Raw genomic sequence first — 22,398 nt, 5'->3', positions numbered from 1 at the left:
TCTGCAAAACATGTCAGATACATAACAGTTGGCTTTAAAAACAAACTATGGTTGGCTATCCTCATGGAATAATCTCCTGTCCCTCCCTCAAAACCTGGGGGGAGCGGACCATAATGGCCCAAGGACGTTTCCTGGGGTGAAGCAGCCCTGAGGGAAGGGCAGGCGGGCCTCCATGGGGCATCCAGGTCCACTGCAGTCACTTCTGCTTGAGGCAAACGGAGAAGTTCACCAGCAGTCCAGCTGCAGGACTCTCAGCCTGTGGGAACTTGACCTGTATTTCTTCATCTGTGAAACGGAGACAGCTCTCCTAGAGCTGATGTGAGATTCAACAGGGAAGGTGTGGACGGTGTGAGCACAGCCTCTGCCACACGCTCAGCCCAGTCCACAGAGGCTGTCTGCTCAGGAACCAGAGACTTGGCCAGCTCTCCATTGCAGACTTCTCTGAGTCGCCAGGACACTGGTTTTCTGATAAAAGTTCTCCATTTGGAGAGAAAAAAAATCTGTTGTCAGGTGGAGATAAGCCGAGATAGAAAAAGGCAGTGTGCTCTCAGCCCTTCCCACGAACTTCTGTATCCACATTATGGCAGTGACCACCAAGGCCAGCCCTCCTCATGTGGACTAAATGCACTAGTTCTGTCCCTGCCAGCAGGGCTAAGTCTAGAGGGATCTGATCAAAAGGGATGGGGGGAAGGTCATGGACAGAGTGGCTGAGGGGTGGCCTTAGGCCCCTCTTCTAGGTACCATGGGAGGAGAACAGGAAACAGTGGACTCTAAGGTGAGGTCACGGAATGCTTCTCAGAGGAGGTGATGCCAGATTTGGGCTTTGCAGAAAGCATTTCTCCCGGTTGGATGCAGCAGGTGTCCCTGGCAGAACAACCTAGAAGTGTGAGTGAATCCTAGAAGCCACCTGGACGTGGCCCTCAGCAGTAGAGTGTGACCAGTATGCACTGAGCAGCTGGTCTGTTCTAGGACTGTACCTCATGCTGGTGGCACGAAGGTGAATGAGGCAGGCAGGCTGGTGAGTGTGGGGTTGGAGGGGTGAGAAGATGGAATGCGGGAGTGAGTGGGGAGTGATTTGCCAAGGGACTCACGGTGTGTTGGTGGCAGGTCTTCCTTCATGGAGCCCGAGACGGAGTGGACTGTGTCAAGAAGGATGTGGAATGTCAGGATTGGGCTTCTTTCTCTAAGCGGGTCAGCTGGTGGTGGAAATAGTCCCAGGGCGGGCCTGGTGGGCAGGGTGTTTGTTTGACTTGAACCACTCAGAAGTGAGGGTTTTGCTTTCACTTTTGCTTCCCAGAGTATATCTAGGCACAGAGGGTGTGTGTGGTCATTGCGGAGATGCACAGCTGGCAGCTGCCTCTGCACAGCTGAGAGCGTCTGGATCTTGTTCACACTCAGCCAGAGGAAAACCCCTGGGTAAGCCGAGGGGAGGGACCCTGCCCATCTCCCCATCCTCAAGATGAATATCTGAGAAAGGAATATGTCACTAGTTGACAGAAGGTGGGAACTCGAAGCATAGAGAGGTGAGGTCATGGCCGAGGCAGCAGGTTAAGCAGGGGCTGAGCCTGGATGTGGAGGCAGGTGTGTCTGAGGGCTTCCTCCCAGCCGAGGGCCCCTAAACAGAGCAGAGGGAGGGCCACAGCGGCTCAGGTGGGCTCAGCTCAGGATGTGGACTCCTGAGACATGAGCGGTGACCCCAGAAGGAAGGTGAGTGTTGGGTGTGCTTAGTACTTTGGGAAATTGGAGGAAGCAGAGAGAGTAGAGGAGGACAGGGGAGTCAGAGCCTCCCCTCCTATGGCCTGGCCGCCTTAAAGCTGTCCCCAGGCTGCTAGGCTGGGGCTGATGGGGGAAAGGGGATTTTTTTCAGTTACAAGGAATCAAGGTTTGTTGAAAAACCCTACCTCTGAGAGCCAGGCTCAGTGCCAGGCCCTGGGGACACTGAGCCTTGGAAATAGACAGGAAACCAAGTGGGGAGTCGAAGGGCGTTGGCTTCCTGTGTTTGCCAGGCCCTCTGCTCAGGATGAGGGTAATGGGAGGTCCTGTGTGGGGAAGGTGGCGCTGCTGGAAGAAGTGAGAAGGGCTCACTGCACAAGGTCCACATACATCCCGGTGTTGCAATGTTAAGATAAAAAGCCGAACTCTACAGACATCAGTATAACAGGAGGGGCATGAGCTTAGATCTATGTTTTTTACCGGCAGAGACAACCCTAGAAACGTTGGGTGTTAAAACCACATTCCCACCCTGCCCTTGTACCCATGTCCAAACGCCTGTTCTTGGCCTCCTCTCTGCCCACAGAACTGTGTGACCCTGGGCAAGCTACCTCCTGGGGAATTGTTTGTTCTATTCTCTTACTAAGTTTTTAAAAGCTGATTTCCATTTTTCTCTGTGGGTGCAGATGTTTTTTCTGACCTGGTTTATGGGATCCTTGGCAATTTTCATTTCCAAGAGTTCAGTAGGTCAGAATTTCCATTATATCTTGTGGAACGTGTGCATTTAGAAAGGCTTTCTCAAATCAATGTTATTTTTAATGCTTCTTTCAGTCCCTTCAGTTTTTTCTCTCTGGTGTACGTTGGATCCTTTTGAAAGATTGATTGATTAGGATCTTTAGTTTCTTCTCCATTCTCTTCCTCTTTCTCCCCTTCTCCCCTCCCTCCCTTTCTCATTTTAACAGGGGGAACTGGGGTTGTGCTGTGTCACCGAGAGGCTGCTTGTTTCATTTCCCCATAAGGGGTCCTACCCCTCATATTTTGAACCGGCTGTGCCCTGGAGGGCAGAGGATGCCCAGAAGCCCTGGACAGGAGGAGCAGCAGAGAAGAGACAGGGCCCCTGATGATGTGGGAGGGTTCTCAGACCTGGAGAAACTGAGCAAAAAGGGACCACGACCAGGAAAGTATGGCCTTCAAGAGGACCTGGAAAGCATCTGGGGGAGGGTGGCAGAGGGAGGATTGGAGCTGAGCCTCCAGGGACAAGTAACCCATCACACGGTGAGGCCAGTGGGGAAGCACATGTCGTGGAGAGGGGCAGCCTGTGCCAAGTGAGGTGCCAGTCTCGTGCAGCAGGCCCTGTGGAGACAGAGAGTGTGAGGAAGACAGGAGCTGGGGCAGTCGGGAGGGTGCGGGTACTCAGCCAGGGACTTTCTTAATGCCCCTTTCCCTTCCCAGGGAGGGTGACTGCAGGCACAGGAGGGAGATGGTTGGGGAGAATCTGTCTGCCTACGAGGAGGGAAGGGATGCATGACTGGCCATGCAGCCTGGCAGGGCCAGTCTTCTCCAGGGTCCTCCCCTCTCCCACCAACAGCCTTTCCAGAAAGGGACCAATCAGAGGCTAACAGAGGAGGAAGCCTGGATAGGAATCCAGCAGAGGAAGCACTATCAGCATCCACATGCATCTGAGGCCCCAGACAAGGGTCAGGACCGGGCCAAGAATGGGAGGGAAGGACAGAAGGATGAGGTCGAGGGTTCAGATGCGTTCACAAAGTTTTGGCATCACCCAGGATCCAGCCCTTTCTGCCCAAGCCCTCCTCTTCTCTCTGCCTTGGCTCTTGGTCCTTGTGTTTCATGATGTCATTTGGCTGCCCTGGCTCCTGGGTCATGCAGCTTCCAGGCAGAGAGGGTGGAGCGGGACCAGCCAGCTCTCTTCTCCCACCTGCTTCAAGGTAGACCTGCCTGTGCGAATTTTCTCCCATCACACAATCAGTGCCTCCAGCCTCCACCACCAGGCACACTCCCTAGTGAACAAGTTCCTCTTCCTGAGGGACAACCCCAGGCATCACAGAGAGAAGGTGATAGAAAGATTCTAGGATGGGAGCTCAGGTGAGGGGATTTGGGGGAGGCTCTAAGGAAATGGGGGCTTCCCTGATAGCTCAGTTGGTAAAGAATCTGCCTGCAATGCAGGAGACCCCAGTTTGATTCCTGGGTCCGAAAGATCCCCTGGAGAAGGGAAAGGCTACCCACTGCAGTACTCTGGCCTAGAGAATGCCATGGATTCTACAGTCCATGGGGTTGCAAAGAATTGAACATGACTGAGAGACTTTCACTCACTCACTAAGGAAATGGGTCCACTCTAGATTAGGTGATACAGAAAATGAGGGGCACTTCTATCAGTGGGGGTCTCGGTAACTCATCTATGGAGAGGGGAGACCAGAGTGAGCATAAAGGTGTGACTGGTAAAGAAGGAGCAGTCATGCTTCTCACCCAAGGGAGGGGGTGTGGTGTTGATGGGGGCACAGTGACGGGTGTTTGCTGTCTCCTTTTTCCTGCTCTCAGGGTGACCCTGTGTGAGGCTGGAGTTCTGTGAGAGCCTTTACATCCAACGGGAGAAGAGCATCACCCTATTGTGATACCAGGCCAGCCTTGTGATGTCAGGGGTATTCTTTCCTTCTCAGTCCTTTATAATGGTCACATAAATAGACAGAAGGGAATATATCCATTGATTTTAAGACACCTCTTATTATTAAATTCAGTTAACAGTGAAATATTTCCCACTACACTTACTCCTCTTTGCAGCATAGCTACCTTTTGTAAGCTTTATGTCTCCCTTCTTAGCCACACTTGATATAAACTCTTCTCATTGAATTGTTATGAACTCATGGCCTTTCTCAGACTCAACTTGGCCCAATGAAACATGATCATAGTATTCACTTTCCATCGTCAGCAGCATTATTGTATGTGAGTTACATTAAAGTTGCTCAGTCGGGTCTGACTCTTTGTGATCCCATGGTCTGTCAGAGGAGCCTGGCTCCTCTGTCCATGGAATTCTCTAGATCGGAATACTGGAGTGGGTAGCCATTCCTTCTCCAGGGGATCTTCCCAGGGCTTGAACCCAGGTCTCTCACATTGTAAGCAGATTCTTTACCATCTGAGCCACCAGGGAAGCTCATTTCATGTGGGTGCCCCTTCTAAATGCTGCTCTGAACGTTTCCAAGAGAATCTTTGCCTTTGGGGGTGTATAGTTGCTAACCTGTGGATATAGATGCCGACCTGTGGAACTGACCTCCCCTTCAAGGACTCTTGCTTCCTTTGAGTGGACAGAAGCCCATGGGTGCACATGTTTGTGGGCAAGGTGCTGCCAGATGATGGCTCTGTTTAAGGCCACAGGTCACTGTGATTGTCCTGGTTTACGTGTATTTTCATCCCTCCTTTTCCTAGAGAGCTTGGCTTCATCATCACAAACATGTCTCCTACACTGACAGTTGTCACATCGGGTGTCAGCTTACTTCTTATTGTCTCTTAATCCAATTGCTTCCACCACTTTTAAGTGGTGGTGCCAGAAATCAACCCATTCTTATGGGTTACTAACTACTATGAAGTGACTTCTGCTCTTATAAAATTAAAAAAATCCAAAATGCTAAATGCATATGTTTAAAAGAAATCAGTTTATACAGAGGGTTCTGCACACCTCGTAGTAAAAAGCACTTTCAGTTGTTTGCTTTTTCTTTAGGTAATTAAGCAACATCCTTAGATAACATCCTTACTTACAGGGTCACTGAGAGAAGTAAAAATAAGTAAATGCTTTGGAAGCACTTAGAATGCTGCCTGGGGCAGAGTGGGAAGTCGTCAACCAGGATAGCTAATAAACATTAAGTATCGTATTTTTCTTTTCTTAATTTAAAAAGTTTGATACTATTAACTTACTTCTTACCAGGGAAGATAATGATTTCAGTTATTCTTATACTTTTTCTTATATCCGTCCCTATCTTCTCCTAATATCATTATATCACTAATCTTACATCTTCTATTAGAAAACTTTGTGGTTATATGCACTTTATTTGTGCCATTGTTTCTTAGGCGCTCAGGTTCAACTGGTGTTTCTTGATTCCCCACTTTGTAAAATGAGACTTTCTCTTTCTCCCTTCTGTGCTTCAGTACCCAACTTCTAGAAGTGTGATTTAATGTTTATATTGATTGACAGCAAATAAATTAAGATCTCATATTTAAATGCCTTGTTCTAAAAGTTAAAAGTCAAAGAAGAGAATTTACATTTTTGTGATGTTTTAAATGTTTTCTCTTGAGTAACTTGTATTAATACTATCTATTTGCACATACATTTTGGCATAGCTTCAGTTTTTCCTGATGTTTGGAATTGCCTTTTTTTCACCCCTTGCACTGTCTGTCTTCAAATTTCCTCCATTTCTTTGCACCTGTGCCTCATATGATACCGAGTCCCCTGTCCCCACAGACTCTGGACTTTTGACCCCATTCTGAACTGGTTTCTCTCTAGATCTGTTGTGTGCCCAGCTGTGATCCTTGGATTCCCTTCTCTCTGGGTTGATGTTCCTGATTCCTGGATCACATTCAGGAATCTTTCTTTCTCTTGGTTATCCTTTGCATCATCATCACACACACACATCTTTTCTTTCCCTCTGCACCTCACTCTCAAGTAACTTGCTCAGGAACGACTGTGAATAGCAACGTTTCTATTCGCCATTTAGCTTCATTTCTTCTGTCATTTAAAAAAATTTCTGGAAGCTTTTTTTGACCTTCTTTTCCAATCTTTCTTTAGACTTATTTGGTAAACACTTATTAATTCCCAAGATTTTTTTTGTCTGTTTAAATTTTTCCCACTTCTCAGTGCATCTCATTTTATGAATAAAAATCCTTTCTAATTGACTTAACGACCTGAGTTCAAGTTTTAAAAATTATTTTCTTCCTTCAGAATTGTCCATCCATCTCTCCTGGTGTCATTTCTCATCTGTTTGTCTAAGTCATCTTTTCCACATTGTGATCGTTTCCATGTATCTAATCCTGGATGACCCATTCATATTTAAGAGGGAGTAGAGTTGACTGGTAAGCTGCCCTGTAGAGTGCTTGCCTGACGACCCCTAAATTCCAGAATACAGAAATATTTTTTCTGGAGTCTCTGAATTAAGATTTTCCTCCGTCTGGTGTGGAGTTGGGTGAATATGTGATGGGATGTGGGATGCTGGGACTATCCCCTGCTTTCTCCTTCTGTGTCACTCTCATTTTGCTCTAAGCAAGCATTCCTCTAGCCTGTACACCTTCTCTCCATTTCTTTCCTCCACTCCTCTTTATTCAGCAGTCACTTCATCCACTCAGTCTTCAAACTATTGCTGAAGACTCTGGGCTCCTGTTGCCTACATTCCTGGCTTTATATTAGCAGCAGAGCACCGAGAGGCGAGGTATGGGCTCTTGAGCCCAGTAAGTGGGTTGAAACCTAATCTGTCATGGACAAGATTTCTGACCTTGGGCAAATAACATACCATCTATGAAAAAAGGAGAGGAGTTGGTGTACATATCTCAAGGGTTACTGGAATGATCCAAATTATATTCGGTAAGTCTTAGATCAACTATCAGTACAGAACAAAGACCACAAGCACAGAGACGCCTATCAGTAGCCATTATTACAACTGTAAGCATGTTTCCTATCATTTTAGTCAGGTCTCAGGAGCAGGAGCTGATAAATGCACTTTTGTCTTCTTACAATACTGCTGAATGTAATCAACATTTGCTTTCTTCCATCATCTACCAAGACAATTTAATCCCAAACAGAATTAAAAATATGTCTCTCAATAAAGATCTGTTTTGAAGTAGAGACTTCTGAGAATTGGCAAGATTAAAAGAATTGACACCCTCATATATGAATATAACTGTAATAAATTGGTGCAATTTTTTGGCACAACAGAGCGACTCTTGGTATGAAAACATTTAAAATGTTTAGAGCCCTGACCAAATCATTCTACTTCCAGAAACAGTTTAAGGACATGGTCTCAAGTACAGGCAAAGTTTCATACAAGAAGAGTGTTCTTTACACTATTATTTACACAAACAATTAGAAACACCCCAAAGTGCCACAGTCAGGGGAGGACAGCAGAGAGGACTGGGCACTATCCAGGTCCTCAGCTGCGCAGGGCAGGGCTGCAGGGAGGGGGCTTGTGGGAGAAAGGCTCCTGCAGAAGGAAGGAGGATGTGGGCTGTCGGAGCTGCAGCACCAGAAACTTTGTCAAGGCAGAGATTCAGGCACAGGGAGCAAGACATCATTTTGGAATAAAAAGAGTCATTTACCAATTAACATATATCCCCAGGTAAGTATTTTTGTATATTGTTGAGAGTACAGCATAGTTATCATTAACCTGCTATTTGAATCAGAAAGACTTGGGTTCAAGTCCAGACTCTGGCACCAGCCTGAAGTCTTAGGCTGACCCATGTTTAGGTGAGTTTCAGGAGCCTGCACATCATAGACACTGAATCAATAGTAGTTATTACCAATTATGACACAGGTGTCCCGACCTCACATAATTCCCAGAGTATTCCTTTCTATGCTCCTTTCTATGTGCTCTTCATCTCTGGTTTTACTGCTCCTATAACTTCACAGATGGCTGTCTCCTGTCTGATTACCTTCTCCCTGTGCCCCAACAGGAGAGCAGGACTCTGACTCAGCTTGGAAGGAGCTGTAGGTGAGTGACTTTTCTTAACTAACAGCCAGCAGAGCCCAGGGGACAGGGAAACGCAGAGCGTTAAGTCCCTGGTGGCACTGGTGGCCATCCCAGGGGAACCCACCAGAGGCCTCCCCCTCGCTGCTCCCTGCAGCCAATGCTCACTCGTGATCTAGCCCGTGATCTAGCCCACAGTCTGTTTTCTCTTCCCCAAGGGTGAAGCCACACCTCCTTCCAGCCTGACTTGGACGAGTGAGCCGAAGGGACATCTCCAAGACCCTGCTGCTGCCATCATGAGCTCGATAGACCTCTTTTACTGCTCAGGTAGTCAGCTGTCTCTTGTCTGGCTGGTTTCCACTTGTGATCCAGAATTGAGGGTGGTGCTTCCAGGCTGAGACAACCCACAAAGGAATCAAAAACCAAGAAGGGGGTGGCTAAGCATTCCAGAGTCCTCCAGAGAGGCCAGGGGAGCCCCCTGCATTCAGGGTTCTATCCGTACAGCCTCAATCCCAGCCCTCTCCTCAGGGCACCAGAGCACGCTGTCTACTTCCTCCTCCATGGGACTCAGAAGTGAGACCAAGACAGCCCGCAGTGAGGGGGACAGCTGATGGGGATCCCCAAGGTCAGGCGGGAGAGGGAGGGGAGGTCCCCCAACATCCCTGGAGCTTCTCCTGCCCTCTCCCTTGCTCCAAGCCTCCTTGTGCTCCCAGACCCTGGGGTGTCACCATAGAGGCTGTTTCCTCCAGTTCTCGCCCTGCCACCCCCTCCACCTCAGCCACTCCACAAGGGTTAGGGGACCCTGAATTGAACTCAGGTCAGGACTGTGCCACCTCAGTCCTCAGGGAGGGGAGGTCAGAGCTTTAACATATGAACTGGGGCAGAGGGGACACATATGTTCCACCCATAATACCAGGGACCTTTGGTCAGGAAGATGGACCTTAAACATTTTCAGTTCAGTTCAGTTCAGGCGCTTAGTCATGTCCAACTCTTTCCAACCCATGGACTGTAGCACGTCAGGCCTCACTGTCCATCACCATCTCACAGAGTTTACTCAAACTCATGTCCATTGAGTTGGTGATGCCATCCAACCATCTCATCCTCTGTTTTCCCCTTCTCTTCCCGCCTTCAATCTTTCCCACCATTAGGGTCTTTTCAAATGAATCAGTTCTTCGCATCAGGTAGCCAAAGCATTGGAGTTTCAGCCTCAGCATCAGACCTTCCAGTGAATATTCAGGACTGATTTCCTTTAGGATGGACTGGTTGGATCTCCTTGCTGTCCAAGGGACTCTCAAGAGTCTTCTCCAATACTATAGTTCAAAAGCATCAATTCTTTGGCACTCAGCTTTCTTTATAGTCCAACTCTCACATCCATACATGACTACTGGAAAACCACGGCTTTGACTAGACAGACCTTTGTTGGCAAAGTAATATCTCTGCTTTTGAATACGCTGTCTAGGTTGGTCATAACGTTTCTTCCAAGGAGCAAGCTACTCAATGCCATTTATATTCCACCACAATTTCTTCTAATTTTATTCTTTTCTTTTTCCATCTAGAGAGTGAAACTGTTTTTCAAGTTGTTGTTGAACGTTCCCCGGTCACAGAAAAGAAACTGACGGTCTTACTCCGAAACTGGAAGATGTTTGTGGTTAAGGCCGATATACCCAGGTAACATGCATGGGTTTACCAAGAATGTGACTCAGATCCCTCTGCCCCAGGCTAGGTTCCTCCTGGCAGGGACACCTCCTCCAGGCAGCATCCTGTAGTTGGAGTCAAGGATGTTCCTTCTCAAGATCCCAATAGCAGTGTTTCCTTTATGGCATTTGGTGGCAGTGAATGGCCTCGTGTGGTGAAGAGATGAAACCTGCTACAGGGGCAGGTTATGTGACCTTGGACATGTGACTGAACTACTCTCTGCCTTAGTTTCTTCATCTGTTCAGTTTTATTGTGCAGACACTGAGATCATGCATGCAAAGTGCTTTGCATGATGGCTGACACAGAGTAGGTGCTCAATTAATACTAACTTTGAAAAAAACTTCTTGGGAAGAGATAGGGGCCAAAGATCTTTTTCCTAGAGAGGAGGACAAAGCAGGGCTCACTTTTGAACAAGTCAGTAAATTCTTCCAACATCCTTTTGTGTTGCTGGGGATTCTGACTAGAGTCCTTTCCTTCCCCATCTTAGGAACTGTACCAACCCTGCAAGATCCAGCTGGTCCATATGGCAGAGAGGCTAGAGAGGAACTGGGTAGAGCTGGTGGGGTCCAGGCCCTAGTCCTGCCCAACTCTGGGGCTCTGGGCTTATGTCTTGGAGCCCCAGATCTGTCCTGTGTCCAGTTGGAATAACAATTCAATCTGATAGACTATGGTGATGGCCTCAGAGTGAACTGCAGGTCAGAAGTGGGGAAGCAAATGCAATCATCTCATCCAAGGGCCCAGGAAGGCCTGGACCAGGGTGAGACCCAGGGGTCAGGGTAGAGCAGAGGGTCCAGATTGGAGGACGAGTAAGCAGTGTTGGGCAACAGGACCAGGACTAGAGTGAGGAGAGTGGGCCCCGAGGACACAGAAGTGAAGGGGCTGTGACCCTAGCAGAGGTTCCAGGAGTGGGAGGGGGGACATTTCTTTCTTCCCTGATGGGATCCCCTCATGCTGGGCTAGAGGGCCCTGGGTGATCATGTCCTCCACACCCTGCCTGGGACCTGGGTTCTCTCTCCATCTGGGACCCTCTTCTAGTCTACGTGGAGCGGCCCTGACAGTGGGAAAGCAGTGTGGCTCAGCGAGCCCTCCAGGGTCACAGTGAGTGGCTGCAATTGCGTGTCATTTGAGGGATTCTGAGGAGCCTCATGCATCCCCACTGAGGAGAACGGTTCCACCACCAGCTGTGCAAGTGCCGGTCTCTTCAGGATTAACAATTCAGATGCGTGATTCCTCAAGTCTCTTGAGTCTTGGAGAGGGTCTATAAAGTTGCACGTGGCCTTGGGGTGCAGGCACGTTTACCAGCTAACATGTAACATCCGAGAGGTCAAGGATGCTGGGTGATGGGTCAGGAGTCCGTGAGGTGAGCTGGAGAGTCCAAGGGAACCAGGGCTCACAGCACATCTCCTGCTTCCTTGTCAGTTGGGAAGTGGATGGACCCAGTGACTATTCAATGGAAAGATCAAGGGCACAAGCCTTGGAAGAGAGCAGATGCCAGGCAAAATTATCTTTAAGGTGCCTTCTACCTCTGACTTTTGTTGGTTTTTTTTTTTTTTTTCCTAATTATGCAGAGTTAGCCAACCTGCAAGATCTGAGCACACAGTCCCCAGGACTGTCCTTACATATAACACCAGTAGCACATTTGGAGGTTCCCATAATCACCCTCAGGTTTGAGAATTCCCTAAAAGGATTCTCAGAGCTCACTGAAGATGTCGTCATCCCGGTTATGGTTTATTACAAGAAAGGATGCAGTTTCAGCCACGGGGGAGGTCTAGGCGGGTTCCACACACAAAGCTTCCGTGTCCCCAGGATGCTTTCCAGCCTTGGATTCAGTGTGTGGCAGGACACACAGGGCTCTGTCTGCCAGGGAATCTCACCCACTAAAAACAAATTATCCTAACTTGTGGTCTCCAGCTCCTCCCGGAGGTCAGACTAATGCCCTGGAGTCCAGCTCCTCCAGAGGTCAGAACTGATACCACGTGACCCAGAGGCCCCACCACGAATGTCACCTTTTCTGTTTGTCCAGTGGCCAAAGGCCCGAGGAGATGAGGACACTCCTATCAGCCAGAATATTCTAGGGGCTTAGAGCCCACTTCCCAGGATCAAGGGCTAAGAGCAGATTGGCTCCTCACTACACACTAAGGTCCATGAGTGAAGGGTTTTCTGCTCCATTAAAACAGAATAGAACCTTCCCAGCCTATTTTTACAGACAAACAAACTGTCTTAATTCCTTGACCTTCATTATTACAGGGAGGAGGAAAAGGCACTATATGAGTATCTGAACAGGCTGAAAACAAACTTGAGTGTAAAGGCCCCAGACACACTCCAACAAGACCAGCTGGACAGAAAGAGGCTTTTGGAGGAGATTGCTATGATGAAACAGGACCTGGAGAAAGACACAGAAAAGATCCATGCTTTTGCAGACAACGTTGACAAGGTACACAAGGACTGCACGATTTCCAATGTGGTGGCCCACTCCACTGGCGCTGTGTCTGGCGTCCTAAGCATCGTTGGCCTGGCTCTGGCACCTCTGACAGTGGGGGCCACTCTGCCTCTCTTTGCCACTGGGTTAGGGCTGGGCATAGCGGCTACTGTGACCAATGTGTCCACCAGGATCGTGGAACATGTAAACACGTCATCAGCAGAAACCAAAACCACTCAACTGCTGTCCCGTTACAGGAAGAGATGGAAGGTAATCGAGGATGTACTCAATGAAAGGAAAGTTCATATTAATCTTGCAAAGAAATTATTCATCAATTCCCTAAAAATCATTGGGAATATCGACCAATTCATCAAGGTGATCAAAGGCAGCCCTGCCTTAACAGCCCAAGTCAAGTTCTTCATAACCAATGGGAAAACCTTCATTCGTGGCAGCGTTCAGGTGCCGAAAACTATTGGCGGCACGGCTTTTACAATGGCCAAAGGAGCCCGTATCGCTGGCTTAGTCATGTCAAGTATTGGCCTTGTGATAGATGTGGGCTTCCTGGTCAAAGAGTCAATACATTTACATGATGGAGCAAAGGCAGAGTCAGCTGAAAAGCTGAGGCAGCAGGCCCAGGAGTTGGAAAGCACATTGGAGTTTGTCACTGAGATCCATGAGAATCTGGCAGGAGGGCTCGATTCCGTCAACCCCAGAGTAGTGCAGGGACCTGGGACATTTGCTGGGTGTCTCAGAGGCAGCTTGTTAGAGGATTAAAGGAGGGAGACAGCATTGATGGTCCTGGGTGTTAGGAATTTGGCATTTCTGGAGCTTAGCACAGCAAGGGAGGGATGGATGCAGGAGGCAGATGAGGGCAAAGTAAGAGCCTGGAGCCTGGACTAAGGGAGAAGGGGGGCTAAAGAGTGAGGGGAGGGGAGAAACCACTTATTTTGGACTAAAGAACACTCTGGGGGTAGAATAAAGGCAAAGGCAGGTGGAACTAGCTGTGGAAGGCCAAGAATACAAAAGGGTTGAAAATGAGAGAAAGTCAGAGTAAGGAGTGTTGGGATCCAGGAGAAGTAGCCGGGGCTCCTCTATCACCCTCCTCATGGTGTGATGTCCCAGCGAGAAGAGTCTCCCCTGGTGGTGTTCTCTAGCCCTATGTCTCCAGCATCAACTCACCTTCGATTCCAGCAGGTTTTTATTAATTAGGCAGGGACTTCTTTTGTTTGTTTTTATCGAAGTGCAGTTGACTTACAGTATTGTGTGGGTTTCTGGTGTACAGCCAAATGTATTGATTATACATGCGGTTTTGTGTGCTATACAGTAAATCCTTATTGTTCATCTATTTTATGTAGGGTGATGTGCATCTGTTAATCACACATTCCTATTTACCCTTCCTCCCCTTTCCTATTTTGTACCAAAAGTTTGTTTTCTTTGTGAGTATGTTTCTGTTTTGTAAATAAGTTCATTTGTGCTACTTTTTAAATTATGCTGACTCATACACTAACTCTATATTTAGTTTTTTAAGGAAACTCCATGCTTTTCCATGGGCTTCCCAGGTGACTCAGTGGTAAAGAATCCCCCTGCCAATACAGGAGATGTGTGTTTGATTCCTGGGTTGGGAAGATCCCTGGAGAAGGAAATGGCAATCTACTCAAATATTTTTGCCTGGAAATAGTCCATGGAGAAAGGAGTCTGGCAGGCTACAGTCCATAAGGTCAAGAAGAGCCTGACACAACTGACGACTAACATTGGATCTCCTCACCTTGTGTTCTCTACACTTTATTTCAATAAATAGCACTGATTCACTGAGGCTTCCTTGTGTTGACTGATGGGCTCACCTGGGTCTAGATGCCTGCGCTCCTTCCCTGTGAGCCTGTCTCCCAGAGTCTCAGGGAGCACGTCCTCCATGGCTCCTCCTGCCTGCACGCTGGGCTCCCAGCCAGTCGTTTCCCTCAGACCCTGGAGCCCCAAGGTCCAATGGGACGCCCGGGGGAGCCAGTGTCATCTGACTTGAGCTGAGCACGAGGATGCTCCTCCTCCAGCCCCGGGGACCAGGATGGACACGGGGCACCTGAGGTTGACTGACAGCAGAGGGCTTGTGTGCAGGTGTGAGGCGGGGGTCAGCTGTAAACAGAGGGGCAGGGAGAAACAGCACATGCCTCTCCCAGGCTGCCTTCACGTTTCACCAGGACTCCTGCAGGAGCTTCCAGAACCATGTTCTTGAGTTTACCTTGGGGCAGTGCCCTGCTTCACCTGTCTATTCCCCATGCGGGGCTAGAATGACTCTTAAGAATATTATCTTAGCCCTACCTGCTTCACCTCCTCCACGGCTGCCCATGACTCTGAGCACAGATGCTCAAAGCCTCCCTGCAGCCTAGCCTGCTGGAGCCTGTTGTCCCCCAAGGGCAGAGATGGTTGCCAGGCTCACTCCATCACCAGGGGCAGGACTGAGGGCTGTGGAAAGTGGGCAGGAAGGAAGGGAAAGTCCATCGAAGGCCATGTTCTGATCTGGTCACCCATCTGGGATTGCACCTGCCTGGACCTTCTGAGGAGCCTTCATGGGATGCCTCATGCTCCTCGTCTCCAAGGAGGAAAGGGGAGCGTCTGGGTGTTGCTCTTATCCCCATGGGCCTGCTCCACGGGGCACCGACTCTCTGTGTTTCCATGTGCGGAGCATGTGAGCACCTAACTGGCTACCAAACGTGGAGCCCAGGGCAGGAAGCCAGAGACCTGGAACCTGGAAATGATTCCAGGATGTATCCTAAGTCCCTCCCCACGTGCTGCAGAGCCTTCTCCACACTTTTGTCCAAACCTCCCTCGGAAGACTTTCCTCAGTGCCTCTGACTCCCTCTCAGCCCGTGTTTTTCTGAGGCTTCAGTCGGCCCTTCCATTCCTTCCTGAAGATGTCAGCAGTCATGGGCAGCATCTGTCTGATCCCCGAATCATGAGTTTCATTCCCTCTTTAATTCTTCGTAAGTTCCTGGGGAATTCAAATCCTGCACAGACTTCTCCTGGGCAGGGTTCCAGGCACTGGATACAGAACCATTCAGTGTCCATCCCCACGTCCCCCTGAACCCTTAAAGCTGGACCCCATTCAGCTCAATGTGCAGATGATGCAATTCCACAGTGACCCCTGTGTCAGCTGAGATCCCTGTGGTTCTGAATACAGAAACTGAGTTTGGCTAAGTGAGCACAGAAGAGCATGCACTGGAGGGATGCAGGCCAGGTCAGAGAATGGAAAGAAGCCCCCAAACCTGCACAGTTCAGGAAGGACAGAAAGTAGGGCAGGTCCCCCTGCAGGAGCTCACAGTCTGTCCCCAGAGGCCCCTTCCAGCAGGGAGCTTAGGTCCAAGGCCCTGGAATCTCAGTGTCAGGTTCCCAGGAGACAGAGGCACTTGGGTCTGAGGACTATATTCTTGGACCAATAGGTCAGGCTGAAGGATGAGGAAGATGAATGGTTAACAGGGACCGGAACCCTGGGGGGACAGGCTCAGGAAGAGAGACTCCAGATTGAGTGCTTCCTGGATGCACACGTGCCCTCTTCTCAGACCAATGGAAATGACTCTCCTCACCCTGTTCTGGGTCCAACATCCCACACACAACAGTAAGTGCACCGGCCACTTCCCCAGCTGAAGACAAACATGAATCATCTCCCCCTGCTGCGTGTTGCCGGGATGTCAGGGGTGAAGGGCCCAAGCGCGACGCCAGTGCTTCCCCTGCTCTGTGGGCTCCTTTCCCAGTACTCTGCATGTATGTTATACAAGTGCAGCAACAGGGAGGTGCAGTAACCCCAGGACCTCAGGAGCACTGCTCCCCTGATACCAATCTTCACTGGGATCCCACACACTGTTCCTCTTTCCTGAGGGGAAATTCACCCCTGTGGAGCCTGGGCTGGGCCACCGCTGTGTCAGCACTGTCACCTGGGTCCTAATCAGGACCTCACTGCCCCTCTGAGAGCACGTGCTTGTCGCCCCAACAGAGAACAGGAGGAAGCTGGGCCCAGGGTCCAGGAGTGTGGCCACAGCCCCCACCTGGAAGGGCCATCCTGGGTGGGGCCTCTGGGAGCTGGAGCCTCTTCCCTGGATCCATGTTGAGCTGATTGGTCAGGAGGATGCAGGGTGTCCTGTTTCAGGAGGAAGTGAAGCAAGCATGTGGTGTTTCTGTAACACAGCTCATCCTGGGCCCAGGGTGGTGGACCCACCTCCTTGGAGCCCAGGCCACAGAGCTCTCTGTCGCCACTTGCTGTGCTTCCCAATGTGGGGAGAGATGGGCACAGGTCTGTCCCACCACCCAGGACCTGAGTCCCTTCTGGCAGGGCCTGTTTTGGAGGCTTCTAGCTCCTCGCTTGGCCCTCAGTTAGCTGGTTTTAAGCTGCTGCTCCTAGTTCTCACAAATGCCTTGAAGTTCACAGAGCTGCCCTCATACCAAGTGGCACACAGCCTCTGGCTACCTTGTTCCTGGGGCTCAGACCAAAGACAACAGGGGTGTCTTGAGTCTGCAGAGGTCCATACTTAGAATCCACGGGTTTTCTCAAGAAGTTGTGCTGCTGACACAGAATATCTAACAACTGGTTACACTCAGATGCCTGTGGAGCTGGTCTGGACCCAGCCTCTGCGACAAGGACAATTGGTGAGGAGCACCTTGTACTGTCCCAGTGAGGCTCTCAAGCCACCTGTGGTGTTGCCCGTCACCCTGCACATGGCCCCACACTGCTCAGCCACCCCTGCTTAGCCCCTGTGCTTCTGAAGGACGTTGAAGCCAGTCTTCACTTTACAGTACCTTTTTCAAAAGAAACCTTTTGGGACTTCCCTGGTGGTCCAGTGGTAAAGAAGCTGCCTGCCAATGCAGGGGACATGGAATTGATCCCTGGTCCAGGAAGATCCGACATGCTGGGAGCAACTAAGCTCGTGCACCGCAACCACTGAGCCCGCTCCCTAGAGCCCGTGCTCTGCAAAAAGAGAAGCCACTGCAATGAGAAGCCCATGTACTCAACGAAGAGTAGTGCACTTGCTGAAACTAGAGAAAGCAGCCCCTGCCCACACAGCAGGGAAGACCCAGGGCAGTCAAATAAACAAACAAGGACACTGTTTCCCTAGTTACCTAAGGTAAAGCCTCCTGAGCCCCACTATCTACTGCCACCCTTGTTAGAAATTCACGTGGGCACAGACTCCCGCAGGTAAGGTCCCTACAGGGCTGAGGTTCTGTATTTCTCTGCAGCTTTTACTCGTTACCTGTCCCGTGCTACCCCCACTTGCCCCCTCCTGCATCCCCGCAGCCCCACTCTCCCTGCACCAGGAGGAGGCTGCCCACAGAGCAGCAGGGCCAACCCAGGCTCCAGGCCCCTTCCCTGGCCTTGGCCTTGCTCCACGGCTCTGTGGTGGATGGGGTGCCCCATGGGCAGCAGCAGACTCTCCTCCTCTGGATCGAAGCCCTGGAGCTCGAGAGCCACCTGTACCGCATCGGCCAGGGCTAGGTGTTCTTCCAGGCCGGTGTGCTGGCCCACCTGGAGGAGGAGCGGGACCTGAAGATCATGGACATCATGATCGGCTTCCAGGCCTGCTACTGGGGCTACCTGGCCAGGAGGTAAGTCCCGGGACACCTACCTCACCCAGCCTGATCCTCACTCAGGGTCCCTAGCTATCCTGTAGTGGAGGGCACTTTTTTCACACTATAAACTTTCTATTTGTATTGAGGAAAAGTCGATTAACAGTGCTGTGATAGTTTCAGCTGAATAGTGAAGGGACTCAGCCATACACGTACATGTATCCATTCTCCCCTTAACTCCCTTCCCATCAGAAACCACTTCAGTCAGTTCAGTTCAGTTGCTCAGTTGTGTCTGACTCTGTGACCCCATGAATTGCAGCAGGCCAGGCCTCCCTGTCCATCACTAACTCCCGGAGTTCACCCAAACCCATGTCCATTGAGTCAGTGATGCCATCCAGCAATCTCATCCTCTGTCATCCCCTTCTCCTTCTGCCCCCAATCCCTCCCAGCATCAGAGTCTTTTCCAGTGAGTCAACTCTTCGCAAGAGGTGGCCAAAGTACTGGAGTTTCAGCTTTAGCATCAGTCCTTCCAAAGAACACCCAGGACTGATCTACTTTAGGATGGACTGGTTGGATCTCCTTGCAGTCCAAAGGACTCTCAAGAGTCTTCTCCAACACCACAGTTCAAAAGCATCAATTCTTTGGCACTCAGCTTTCTTCACAGTCCAACTCTCACATCCAAACATGACCACTGGAAAAACCATACCCTTGATTAGACGGACCTTTGTTGGCAAAGTAATGTCTCTGCTTTTGAATATGCTATCTAGGTTGGTCATAACTTTCCTTCCAAGGAGTAAGTGTCTTTTAATTTCATGGCTGCAATCACCATCTGCAGTAGTTTCGGAGCCCCCAAAAATGAAGTCTGACACTATTTCCACTGTTTCTTATCTACTTCCCATGAAGTGATGGGACCGGATGCCATGATCTTAGTTTTCTGAATGATGAGCTTTAAGCCAACTTTTTCACTTTCCTCTTTCACTTTCTTCAAGAAGCTTTGTAGTTCCTCCTCACTTTCTGACATAAGGGTGGTGTGATCTGCATATCTGAGGTTATTGATATTTCTCCTGGTAATCTTGATTCCAGCTTGTGCTTCTTCCACCCCAGCATTTCTCGTGATGTACTCTGCATGTAAGTTAAATAAGCAGGATGACAATATACAGGCTTGACGTACTCCTTTTACTATTTGGAACCAGTCTGTTGTTCCATATCCAGTTTTAACTGTTGCTTCCTGACCTGCATACAAATTTCTCAAGATGCATGTCAGGTGGTCTGGTATTCCCATCTCTTTCAGAATTTTCCACAGTTTATTGTGATCCACACAGTCAAAGGCTTTGGCATAGTCAATAAAGCAGAAATAGATGTTTTTCTGGAACTTGCTTGCTTTTTCCATGATCCAGCAGATGTTGGCAATTTGATCTCTGGTTCCTCTGCCTTTTCTAAAACCAGCTTGAACATCTGGAAGTTCATGGTTCACATATTGCTGAAGCCTGGCTTGGAGAATTTTGAGCATTACTTTACTAGCGTGTGAGATGAGTGCAATTGTGTGGTAGTTTGAGCATTCTTTGGCATTGCCTTTCTTTGGGATTGGAATGAAAACTGACCTTTCCAGTCCTGTGGCCACTGCTGAGTTTTCCAAATGTGCTGGCATATTGAGTGCAGCACTTTCACAGCATCATCTTTCAGGATTTCAAATAGCTTAACTGGAATGCCATCACCTCCACTAGCTTTGTTTGTAGTGATGCTTTCTAAGGCCCACTTGACTTCACATTACAGGATGTCTGGCTCTAGGTCAGTGATCACACCATCATGATTATCTGGGTCTTGAAGATCTTCTTTGTATAGTCTTCTGTGTATTCTTGCCACCTCTTCTTAATATCTTCTGCTTCTGTTAGGTCATACCATTTCTGTCCTTTATCGAGCCCATCTTTGCATGAAATGTTCCCTTGGTATCTCTAATTTTCTTGAAGAGATCTCTAGTCTTTCCCATTCTGTTGTTTTCCTCTATTTCTTTGCATTGATCGCTGAGGAAGGCTTTCTTATCTCTGCTTGGCTGTCTGGGGAGGCCTTACAAATAGCTGTGAAAAGAGAAGCGAAAAGCAAAGAAGAAAAGGAAAGATATAAGCATCTGAATGCAGAGTTCCAAAGAATAGCAAGGAGAGATAAGAAAGCCTTCTCAGAAACCACTTACTTTGAACTAAAGACGACCCTGGGTGCAGAATACAGGGAGAGGCAGGGGAACTAGCAACGAGACACAGAAAGACAAAAGGGCTGAAAATGGGGGATAGTCAGAGAGACAGGATCGTTGGGATCCAGGGGAAGTAGCAGGGGCTGCTCTTTCGCCCTTCCCGGGGTCTGATGCCCCAGCAAGAAGAGTCTCCCCCTGGGGGTGGCCTCTAGCCCGACTTCTCCAATAACTTGCCTTTGATCCCAGCATTTTATCTTAATTAGGCTGTGAGTTCTTTTGTCTGCTTGTTTCTTTAATTGAAGTAGAGTTGATTCACAATATTCTGTTAGTTCAGGTGAACATCAAAGTGATTCAATTATACATAATCTATGTATATACCTATATTCTTTTTAATTTTTTTCATTACAGATTATTATAAAATACTATTATTCCCTGTGTTATACATAACGTCCTTGTTTGTTTAATCCATTTTATGTATGGTAGTGTGCATCTGTTAATCCCACACTCCTAGTTTACCCCTCTCTCTCTTTAGTAACAACAAGTTATGTTTTCTATGACTATGAGTCTGTTTTGGTTTGTTCATAAGTTCATTTGGACTCTTTTCTTTTGGCCATGCCAAGCAGTTTGTGGGATCTCAGATCCCCGATGTGGGATAAACGTGGCCATAGCAGCAAAACCACCAAATTCCAACCACTAGAGCACCAGGGAACCACCTAGACTGTTTCTTAGATTCTCCATATAAGTGATATTATGTATCTGTCTCTTCTGCCAGACTTACTTCACTTAGTATGATCACCTCTAGATCCATACATGTTACTACAAAAGGCATTGTTTCATTCTTTTTATGGCTGAGTCATATTCCATTGTTTGTATGTGCCACATTGTCTTTATCCCTTCATCTGTTGACGGACATTTAGGTTGCTTCCATGTCTTGGCTGTTGTAAATAGTGCTGCTATGAACATGGGGTGCATGTATCTTTTCAAATTGGAACTTTTTCTTTTCCAAATATATGCCCTGAAGTGGGATTGCTTGATTACCTGATAGCTCGATTTTTAATTTATAAGGAACTTCTTTACTGTTTTCCATAATGGCCACACCAATATATATTCCCAGCAAGAGTGTAGGAGGCTTGCCTTTTCTCCACATCATCTCCAATATTGGTTGTCTGTAGACTTTTACTTGATGGCCCTTCTGATTGGTAGGGGGTGATCCCTTATTGTAGTTTTGATTAGCATCCACAGAGGATGAGATGGTTGGATGGCATCACTGACTCAATGGAGATGAGTTTGAGTGGACTCCGGGAGTTGGTGATGGACAGGGAGGCCTGGCGTGCTGTGGTCCATGGGGTCGTGAAAAGTCAGACACGACTGAGCACCTGACTGAACTGAACTGAATAATTAGCAGTGTTCAGCCTCTTTGCATATGCTGGCTAGCCATCTGTATATCTTCTCTGAAGGATGGTCTATGTAGAACTTCAGGCAGTGGCTCCTTGGTGACAGTGGTGGTGATGATGGTGGCGGCAGCAGTGGTGATGACAACTCAGTGGATGGAGCATCTGACAAGTATCCAGGTGCCCTTTGAGTTCAGGTGCACCGAGAGACCAGTGAAGTTCCCATGAAATTCCCAGTGTTGTGTAGGAACAGATATTGATTTGGGATAAAGAGAAAGAAAGATGAAGCAGAAGACATCAACAGGTCAAGGAACTATGCAGTGTGTCAAGGAGATCAACCAGCCTGGGGTCAACAGACAAGGCCTCTCTGACCCTCAATTTCCTCCTCAGTTGGGGATGAAGCAGAACAAGATATTCTAGGACCATCTGCCTCTCTCCACATTGTGTTCTACAGACTTTAGTTCAATAAATATGAACTGATTGACTGAGGCTTCCTTGCATTGATTGATGAGCTCAGCTGGGCTCTGGATGCCTGACCTCCTTCCCCATGACCCTGTCTCCCAGGGTCTCAGGAAGCACATCCTCCATGGCTTCTCCTGCCTGCCCGCTGGGCTCCCATAAAGTTGTTTCCCTCATACCCTGGAGCCCCGCAGGCCCCATGGGACACCAGGGGGAGCCCATGCCGTCTGACTTGGGCTGAGCACGGGGATATTCCTCCTCCAGCCCCGGGGACAAGGATGGACACAGGGCACCCGAGGGTGGTTGAGAGCA

General features: G+C 48.8%; 2 protein-coding genes across 10 annotated transcripts in view; both read left to right on the top strand.

Annotated features, from left to right (window-relative positions):
- LOC133247900 (apolipoprotein L3-like) overlaps positions 1–22,398 on the top strand; it is an 84,901-nt gene that overhangs the window by 42,425 nt on the left and 20,078 nt on the right. The gene's annotated exons all lie outside the window — the stretch shown is intronic.
- On the top strand, positions 792–22,117 carry LOC133247898 (apolipoprotein L3-like). 3 transcript variants are annotated; one of them, XM_061417316.1, is made up of 5 exons: positions 1,335–1,416; positions 8,377–8,414; positions 8,609–8,717; positions 9,947–10,058; positions 12,333–13,992. In XM_061417316.1, the coding sequence occupies exons 3-5, from the start codon at positions 8,687–8,689 to the stop codon at positions 13,276–13,278; spliced, it is 1,089 nt and encodes a 362-aa protein (XP_061273300.1). In that variant the 5' UTR covers positions 1,335–1,416; positions 8,377–8,414; positions 8,609–8,686; the 3' UTR covers positions 13,279–13,992. The 3 variants fall into 3 exon arrangements, 2 of the variants coding, with proteins under 2 accessions (XP_061273300.1, XP_061273301.1); XM_061417317.1 differs by having other exon boundaries at positions 1,347–1,416; positions 8,333–8,414; positions 12,333–13,751; XR_009736553.1 differs by lacking the exons at positions 9,947–10,058; positions 12,333–13,992 and adding an exon at positions 21,694–22,117 and having other exon boundaries at positions 792–1,416.

The sequence above is a fragment of the Bos javanicus genome, chromosome 5 (genome assembly GCF_032452875.1).
Source record: "Bos javanicus breed banteng chromosome 5, ARS-OSU_banteng_1.0, whole genome shotgun sequence".
NCBI lineage: Eukaryota > Metazoa > Chordata > Mammalia > Artiodactyla > Bovidae > Bos > Bos javanicus.
The sequence above is the reverse complement of the archived record's forward strand: the minus strand, read 5'-3'. Positions and strand labels throughout refer to the sequence as shown.

Excerpts from the sequence above, each read along its gene's own strand:
- LOC133247898 (XM_061417316.1), top strand. The coding sequence starts at position 8,687 with ATGAGCTCGATAGACCTCTTTTACTGCTCAG. Across the intron at positions 8,718-9,946 it reads AGACCTCTTTTACTGCTCAG|AGAGTGAAACTGTTTTTCAA; the intron begins GTAGTCAGCTGT and ends TTTTCCATCTAG. Across the intron at positions 10,059-12,332 it reads GTTAAGGCCGATATACCCAG|GGAGGAGGAAAAGGCACTAT; the intron begins GTAACATGCATG and ends TCATTATTACAG.